The sequence below is a fragment of the Trichoderma camerunense genome, assembly GCF_050948025.1.
Source record: "Trichoderma camerunense strain CBS 138272 chromosome Unknown V8C40scaffold_8, whole genome shotgun sequence".
Classification (NCBI taxonomy): Eukaryota; Fungi; Ascomycota; class Sordariomycetes; order Hypocreales; family Hypocreaceae; genus Trichoderma; species Trichoderma camerunense.
The window spans coordinates 268,505-278,005 of NW_028145362.1; the positions used below are offsets into that span (position 1 = coordinate 268,505).

General features: G+C 47.2%; 1 protein-coding gene across 1 annotated transcript in view; it reads right to left on the reverse strand.

Annotated features, from left to right (window-relative positions):
- Positions 1 to 9,501, reverse strand: part of V8C40DRAFT_287033 (amino acid adenylation) — a gene marked incomplete at its 5' end in the record, with an annotated part of 66,075 nt that overhangs the window by 6,558 nt on the left and 50,016 nt on the right. The window contains one exon of the mRNA XM_083222630.1: positions 1 to 9,440. Within this exon, the coding sequence (XP_083073502.1) occupies positions 1 to 9,440 (9,440 nt within the window). The remainder of the gene's footprint in view (positions 9,441 to 9,501) is intronic.

Sequence of the window (9,501 nt, forward strand, 5' to 3'; positions counted from 1 at the left end):
CTCACCCAGCATTTCGTCGCTCTGGGCAAGGAGTTGCTGGACAACATGGTCAAACTGATGCATGATAGCGCTTAGTTGAGCTTCGCTAAGGACATCGGAATCATAGATGAAAACCAAATTGACGAGGTCCTCCAAGAGGTGGCACTGGATCACTAGGGGATAGGAGAAATAGTTTTGCAGCACTTCTTCAGCTTTAATTTCAGGTGCAGCGGCAGGAATTACAAGAGCACTCTGATCGCCGGAGACTTTGCTGTCAGCGCTCATATGCTGGGCGGGCTGGATAGCCAACAGAGATGTGAAATCGCAAGCATCTTTCGCGTCGGAACCAAGTTTAGAAATATTTTGTATGCCAAACTGTTCATAATCAACCATGTCGGATGCCTGTGATTGTACGTCCTGAAGGAATCGGTTGAGGGTTTTTTGCTTATCAAGGCGAATACGAACAGGAACGGTGGCGACAACAAGACCAGGCATAGATTCAAGGCCGGCTACATCAGCATGACGGCCAGAGACTGTGGTGCCAAAGCAGACATCATCGCTATCTGAGTAACGTGCAAGGACAATAGCCCAGGCAGCGCGTAAAATAGAAGCCTTTGTGATAGACGTGTTTGTTGACTTGGGGAACTCGATGGTCTTATTCATGACACGAGTTTGAGAAACTCCAGGCTTGGCACTGGGTGCCGGGAAGCTTGCGCGTTTAGCACCGTCAAGTTGTAATTTCCAATACTCGGAAGCGGCATTATTATCAAGGTCCAGACTATACTTGACAAATGCAGCATATGACTGTAGAGAGGGAAGCTCAAGGTCGTGATATGCTGCAGACAGCGTGCCCATGACCAACGGGAGAGACCAACCATCGAAGACGGTATGATGAATGCTGAAAGCGAAGTAATTACTAGCCCCTTCCTCAATGATCGCATAACGACACAGGCGCTGAGCATATCCCATTTCGAATTGGAGCGTGTCACGAGCATAAGTTCCAAGCGAAATATTAGAGGTATCATCCCAAGCAATATCATCCTTCAGTATAACTTGTATAGTAATACCATTTACAAGAATAATACGTGTGCGGAGATTGGCACAGCTCAGAACAGTACGCTCCCAAGCAGCACGGAATTTTGTGGCGTCCACGTAGTCAGGAAGTTGATAGACATACTTGGCAATGTAAGATCCAGGCTGCTTGATTGCGAGGGCCATAAGTCCTTCCTGTAGCTTTGTGCAAGGATAGGCATCCTCAAGCAGTTCATCTCCAGAGAGATGGCACTGCTCCTTTACAGCATCAGAGATGAGAGACTTATTGAGCGGCTCTCTAAGCAAGCTGAAAGGCGTGATGACTGTGGAGGTGTTAACGTGGCTAGATTTGTTTGCAGCTGCTAAGGCAAGCGCCGAAAGGCGAGGATCGTCAAAGATATCCTTAACCGCAATTGAGATACCAGCCTCACGAGCATTTGTAACCAGCTGGATTGCCGAAATAGAATCACCGCCAATTTGCAAAAAGCTGTCATCGCAACTAATGTCCTCTTTGGGTATATTCAATACGGCAGACCAAAGCTCTTGCATGCGAGTTTCCATTTCGGTCTCAGGCATGCGCTTGACGCCATCACGCAGGGAATACGTGGCATGGTCATCTTGACTAAGCTCAGAAGTAAGCTTCTTTAATTTATTTCTGTCAAGCTTCGTGGACGTGATGAAAGGCATGTAGCGGCATGGAATGAAGAGCGAGGGCACCATGTATCGAGGCAACCTAACATTGAGCTGGCTAACCGTGCCGGCAAGCTGTTTTTGAAGTTCTTCAGTTACTGGAAGGAAAATATCGTCATCCGACTGAGAAACACTAGCAGCGCGCATTTCATCTGAGAAACAGAAGTATGCGACTAGCCTTGTGCCGGCATCGGCCTTGAAAACGTCAACAGCAACTTGACGAGCACCTTCAAGCAGACCCCAGACGTGATGCTCAACTTCGCTAAGCTCAACACGAAGGCCACGAATTTTAACCTGGGTATCCTTCCTACTAGAGAATTCCAATGTTCCGTCAGGGTTATATGAGGCTAAGTCACCAGACATAAAAAACCGCGACCAAGAGGGCTGATCTCGGTATGGTGCCCAGGCAGGTAGTTCATACATCACGGATGCCTTGGTGCGGTCGACATCGGCGAGGTACTCCCGTAAGATCGTCGGACCCTGGACAACAACTTCGCCAAGTGTTCCGATAGGCGCAAGTTTATTGGGATTCGTAGGGTCTACAATCCAACAGAACCCTCCAATAGGATGTCCGATGGTCAATGGCGATTCATTTAGTGACCGGTATTCATGCAGAGAGCTGACGACACAAGTCTCAGCTGGGCCCCAGCCGTTCCATAAACGGACTTTACCAAACCAAGTGGTAAGAATGTCACGAGGAACAGCTTCACCAGCTAGGAGTAATAGGGTAACTGAGGGGAGTTGACTAGGATTTAGCGTCCGCGCGAAAGATGGTGTAAGCCAAAGACTGTTGATCCTATGCTCAGCGATGAACTCTGTCAGGCTATTCATTCGAACATGTTCAGATGGAATAAAGATGCAGGCGCCCGAAATCAATTGCAAAATACTTTCGGCGATACTCAGGTCAAACACATGTGAAGCAAATTGGAGCGTCCGAGTGTTTGAATTTATGCCCAATCTCTTTCTTATAGCGGTCTGGCTGGTTGCGACAGCACCATGCGTCATAACCAGACCTTTCGGTACGCCCGTTGATCCGGAAGTAAACAACACATAGGCAGCGTTGTGAGATGAGACTGAAACCTGAGGATTATTTTCGCCAGGTTGGTCATCAATCTGTTTGTACAGGCCAGGAGAAACTTCAACCACTTGATCAATAATCTTGGAAAGTAGGCTTCCTGTTGTGTTGGATGTGAGAGCTAGCCTAGATCGAGTCTGCGAAGTAATTTGACCGAGACGTTGCTCAGGATGAGATGGGTCAAGAGGAACCCATACAGCACCAGCTTTGTTAATAGCAAGGATAGCTACCCAATACCAAATTGACTTCTCAAAGCAAATGTGGATGAGCTCCTCAACCTGGACGTTATACTTGTTAATAAGATAATAGGATAACTTATTAGCGGCCTGATTTAACTGTCCATAAGTTAATTCTCCGTCCCAGGAACGGATGGCTGGTAGATCAGGAGCTTCCCTTGCTCGCGATTCAATAAGCTGATGGATGCAAGTATCCATAATTTCCGGCATCTCTGAGTTAAATTCGGTGGCACGACGGAGATCCCAATCCGAAGCAACGGTCAAGTCGCCTAATGGGAGACGTCGGTTCTCGAATAGCTGGGAAGATACATGTTCGAATTGATGGCATACTGCCTCCATGGACGACTCGGTTAGCACTGAGGAGTCGTAGGCGATGACTAACTCAATTGAATCACTCAGAAGATGGCCCTGAATAACAAGAGGATAAGAAAAGTATCCTTGCATCGATTCTTCAGCTGAGATGCCCTTAATATCAGCAGGTAACAATAGTTCGGATGATGTGGTATCAACTTCATCAGATGCGCCTGTGCTGCGAGAATCCAAATGTGTTCGAGGTTGTACAACTAACAAGCTCGTAAATTCACATGCTTCCCTGAAGGTAGGGTTGATCTTTCCAATGTTTGGCAAGCCATACTGCTCGTGTGGGACCATCTCATGTGCTTGGTTTTGAATAACTTGGAGGAAGTCGCCAATAGTCTGTTTTTGGTTCAGACGGACACGCACGGGAACAGTTGCAACTACAGGGCCAGGCATATCCATGAGACCTGACACTGGCGCTTGTCTGCCGGATATCGATGTGCCGAAAGTTATATCATCAGTATCACAATAGCGAGCGAGTAAAATAGCCCAAGCGGCACGCATGATAGTGGCTTTCGTAATAGTGACATCGGCCGAAGCGGGCACTTTGATTGTCTTACTGATGACTCGAGTAACTCCCTCTGACATAGAGGTCTGCATGGCGGGAGGATAAGATGCCTTGGTAGCTCCTTGAAGCTGCTGCGTCCAGTAATTTATGGTATCTTGAGTGCCGATAGTCGTAAGATAATGAATAAAGCCTGAGTACGGCTTCAGTGCAGGCAGTCGCGATTCATAATAGATGTTCTGGAAAGTAGTCATAATTAGACGAACAGTCCAGCCATCATGAACTGCATGATGAACTGTCCAGAGGAAATATTTATCTCCATTATTATCATCAATCAGGCGAATTTGAGAAAGGCGAGAACCATAAGTCATCTCAGTTTTCTGAGCCGCTTGAATTGCGCTAAAGGCATCTTTATGTTCTTGGGGCTGCCAAACAAGATCCTCTTTGATCACGATCTGTATGCACTTTCCATCAAGAAGAATAATTCTGGTACGCATAGTAGCACACAGGGACACAGTACGTTCCCAAGCGGCTTTGAAGCGGGCTAAATCAACGGCTTGAGATAGTCGATAGGCATATTTCGCAATATATGAGCCCGGCTGCTTTACCGAAAGAGCCATTAGGCCTTCCTGGAATGTAGTTGTCGGATAGGCATCTTCAACTTCTTCGTTAACTGCCAGGTCACAAAACCTTCGGACTTCATCGCTGACAGCCAGTTGGTGTACCGTAGTACCAGCAATGGAAAATGGAGTGGTATCGACGATTGATGTCTGCTCGTCTGCTCCAATCTCTCGAGATTTGCCAGCAACAGCAGATAGACGCGGGTCGTCAAATATTTCTTTGACAGAAAGCGAAATACCTGACTCTTGGGCAGCGCTGACCATGTGAATCGCAGTTATGGAATCGCCACCAAGGCCCAAAAAGCTATCGTCACGACCGATAGATTCGATCGGAATTCCAAGCAGTTCAGACCAAAGCTTCTGGAAGAAGACTTCCATTGGGGTTTCTGGGGATTGTTTCTTCCCACCAAGGAGAGAATATTGGGCGATTTGCGTCCTCTCTAGTGCCTCGGTAAGCGTTTTAAGCTTATTACGGTCAAGCTTAGTTGAGGTAATAAAAGGCATGTAACTGCAAAGGATGAACATGGTGGGGATCATATATCGAGGCAGTGAAATACGGAGCTGGCCAGCGACTGTTGCTAAATGAGACTGCAAATCCTCGTCAATTGGCAAGAATAAACTGTCAGAAGCATCACTGCTAATGCCTGCGGTCCGAGTCTCGTCACTGAAACAGAAATACGCGATGAGATTTGTACCATTTTCGCCCTTATATACGTCGACAGCGACTTGCTTGGCTGTGGGAAGTGCCTGTTGGATATGATACTGAACCTCTCCGAGCTCTACACGTAAACCACGAATCTTTATTTGGGTGTCTTTACGAGTCGCGAATTCAATAGTGCCATCGTGGTTGTAATAGCAAAGATCGCCCGACTTGTAGAATTTATTCCAATGATCGGAATCAGGGCGGGGCGCCCAGCTGGGAAGATTGTACACAGTGGAAGACTGAGTCCGTTCAGGATCGGATAGGTATTCGCGTAATAATGTCGGACCTTGGATAACAACCTCTCCAATCGTTCCGGTCGGAGCTAGGCGATGAGGATCTGCTGGATCAACGACCCAGCAGAAACCACCGACTGGCTTACCGACTGTAAGAGGAGACTCGTTGACTGATTTCCACTCGTGGAGTGTTGAAAATACACAGGTCTCAGCAGGCCCCCATCCGTTGATTAAACGAACCTTGCCAAACCAGGTAGTCAAGACATCTCTCGGGACAGCCTCGCCAGCTAGTAGAACAAGCTCAAGTCCTGGAACTTCTGCCGGGTTGATTGTACGGATGAATGAAGGCGTAAGGAAGGTCCAATTGATATCCATTTCTCGGATAAACTGGGTAAGGCCATTCATCCTTGTATGCTCCGATGGTATACATAAACAAGCGCCTGTTATTAAAGGTGCGACTATCTCTCCGATAGAAAGGTCGAACACAAAGGCAGCGAATTGTAACATGCGTACATCAGGTGTTAGACCAAGTCTTTTAACGATAGCGGTTTGAGATGTGCACACAGAGCCGTGCTGCATGACTAGACCCTTCGGTATACCCGTTGATCCAGAGGTAAACAAAACATAGGCAGCATTATCTGAAGCCACAGTCGTTGCCGGGCCTCTTTCGCTGTTTTCCTCGATTTCAGATAACAGTAGATCAAGTTCTGAGTTTACAGTAACCACAGACTCGACCAAACCAGACATCAAGTCTCTGTTTTCAACCGAAGTTAGTGCAATTGTAGCACGCGTCTGAGACACGACTTGTCGAAGTCGCTGTTCCGGGTGAGTGGGATCAAGAGGCACCCAAGCAGCGCCTGATTTATTGATAGCCAGGATGGAAACAAAGAACCAAGCTGACTTCTCAAAGCAGACGTGTATTAGATCATCTGCTTTGATGCTATAACTGGCCGTAAGATAATTGGCGAGTCGGTTAGCTGCACGATTGAATTCAGAATAGGTCAAGTCCATGTCCCAAGCCCTAATTGCCATTGCATCGGGACGAATTTTGGCTTGGTTCTCAATAAGCTGATGAACACAAGAGTCAATGATATCAGGTATTTCAGAATTAAATCTGAGACATTGTGTGACATCCCATTCGGAAGTAATAGAGATTGATCCAAGGGCCGATTGAGGTTCAAGGACTAACTGCTCAACAACATGTTTAAATTGCTGGGAAAGGGCAAAAAGTTGTGCTTCTGGCAAGGCCACAGAGTCGTAGATTAGGACAAGATTAATGAAGTCCTCATGTAGATGCGCTTGGATAACCAATGGATATGAGAAGTAGTTTTGCATGACTTCTTCCTTGGTTTCGACCGCAGATTCAGGAGTAGCCAGCAGAGTCTCTTCGTCCTCATTATTATAGGCGATAACCTGCGCTGGCTGAATAACAAGAAGTGATGAAAAGTCGCAAGCATCTTTCGCATCTGCACTCAATTTACCGATATTCTGAAGGCCAAACTGCTCGTAAGGAAGCATTTTAGTAGCTTGACCTTGAATACCTTGAAGGAAGTCATCCACAGACTTTTGCTGATCTAGACGAACTCGGACTGGCACCGTTGCGATAACTGGTCCCGGCATCTCCATCAATCCCGAAACAGGGGCTTGTCTACCAGAGATTGTCGTTCCGAAACAAACGTCATCTGTATCGCAGTAGCGTGCGAGGACCATAGCCCAAGCTGCGCGGAGGATAGTGGCTTTGGTGACGCCCACATCAGTCTGGGGCAGATCAATTCTTGTTTCCATGAATCGCGTCACGTCGCTCTTGTCAGACGCCTCAATCGAAACAGTAGACGGGAAGGTAGCCTTCTTAACATCGTGAAGCTCCCTCATCCAATACTCGCTGGCATCTTGATGACTCATATCCATCGTATATTTGATGAATCTAGCATAGTTTTCGATTGTTGGCATTTCGAGACCTCTATAAGCGCTGTGTAGAGCGTCGAGAATGATGGGCGTTGTCCAGCCGTCAAAGACAGCGTGGTGAATACTCCACAAGAACTGGATATCCTGGCCATCTTCTTCGATGAGTGCGTAGCGACAAAGACGAGAGCCATAGCCCATTTCCGTCTGTCTAGTAGCGTGTAGATACGACATTATTGTCATGCCGGTAGTATCTTCCCAGGCTATATCATTATTGATCACGGTCTGAATTGCCATGCCGTGAACATTGACAATGCGAGTACGCATATTAACACAGAGTCTAACAGTTTGTTCCCAAGCATGTTTGAATCGGGCTACATCGACGTAAGCAGGTAAGCGATAGTGGAATTTGGCAATGTATGAGCCCGGTTGTTTCACAGCTAAAGCCATCAAACCCTCCTGCAGCTTAGAGCAAGGGAACGCATCTTCGATTTCCATATCGGTTGATAATTGGAGACCAAATGAATTGCTACGAATCATGCTCTGGTGAGCCTCATCAATGAGGGTAAATGGCTCAATGACAGGGGTTTCTTCAATATCATCACTTAGGCTCGTCGCTTTAGCTGCAATGGCAAGGAGTCGAGGATCACTGAAAATATCGTCAACGCTGATGGAGATGCCGCTCTGACGGGCCTTGGCAACAAGACGAATAGCAGCGATAGAGTCGCCGCCGATTCTCAAGAAATTATCGTCGCGGCCGATTGAGGTAGTAGGCATATTCAGAACAACCGCCCAAAGGCTTTGCAAGAGGTGCTCCATCTCAGTCTCTGGCTGCTTTTTATCGCCACCAATGAGAGCGTATTCTTCTAGCTGTTCTTTGGCTAGCGAGGCGGTAAACTTTAACAAGAGCTTCCTATCGAGTTTACCAGAAGTGACGAGCGGCATGGCCTTGCAAGGAACAAACAACGTGGGGACCATATATCCGGGTAAGACAACATTGAGATGACCTAGCAAACTAGCAATGCTATCTTTGAGTTCGCCCGTTAATCGTAGGACAATATCATCGGTCGTTAGATCGGTAGTCATGCTCGCCGGAAGTGTCTCGTTATTGAAGCAGACAAAAGACACAAGATTGACACCAGCATCCGTCTCGAACACAGCCACAGCGACCTGTCGGACGCCATCAAGATTTTGGCGGATATGATGCTCAACTTCGCCCAATTCAACGCGCAAACCTCGAATCTTGACTTGCGTGTCTTTTCGGCTGTAGTATTGGATAGTTCCGTCCGGGTTATACCTTGCTAAATCACCAGTCTTATAGAACCTGTTATAGTGGCGAGAGTGGCGATGAGGAGCCCAATCAGGAAGACTAGTAACGATTGCCGAAGCAGTCTTATCTTTGTCCGCAAGATATTCGCGAAGTAAATTAGGTCCTTGAATAACAACTTCGCCAAAGGTGCCTGTTGGGGCTAGCTTCTGCGGATCTTCAGGATCAACAATCCAGCAGTAACCGCCAAGTGGGCGTCCAATTGTCATATACGATTCGTTTGTAGACTTCCATTCATGTAAAGAGCCAAAAACACACGATTCAGTAGGACCCCAGGCATTAAACAGACGAAGTTTGCCAAACCAAAGCTCGAAAACATCCTGGCTGACAGCTTCACCACCGAGCATCAAGACTTCCAAGCAAGGGACTTCGTGCGGATCTATGGTGCGCGCCAAAGAAGGAGTTATCAGTGCCCATGTAACATTTTCCTCGCATATGTAGCTTGCTAGTGAATTCATTTGCGTGTTCCAAGACGGAATACAGACACAGGCGCCTGAAATGAGCGGAGCGTATATTTCGGCAATGCTTGCGTCAAACACAAATGAAGAAAATTGAAGCATTCGAACGCCAGGAGCATGACCGAGTCTCCTGCTGTAGGACGTTTGACTGCTACAGAGAGCTCCGTGTTCTATAACAACGCCCTTGGGAACACCGGTTGATCCAGAAGTAAAAAGTATATAAGCCACATCTTGGGCCGTAGCGATGGTAGATGGTTTACTGTCGTCATATTGCTCTGCCAAGGCATCGACAAACTCTTCTGTCACCTCCAAAGCGCGTGCGACTAGGTTAGCACATTTGTCAAAATTAGCTGTGGAGGTGAGAACTAATTTTGATCCTGTTTG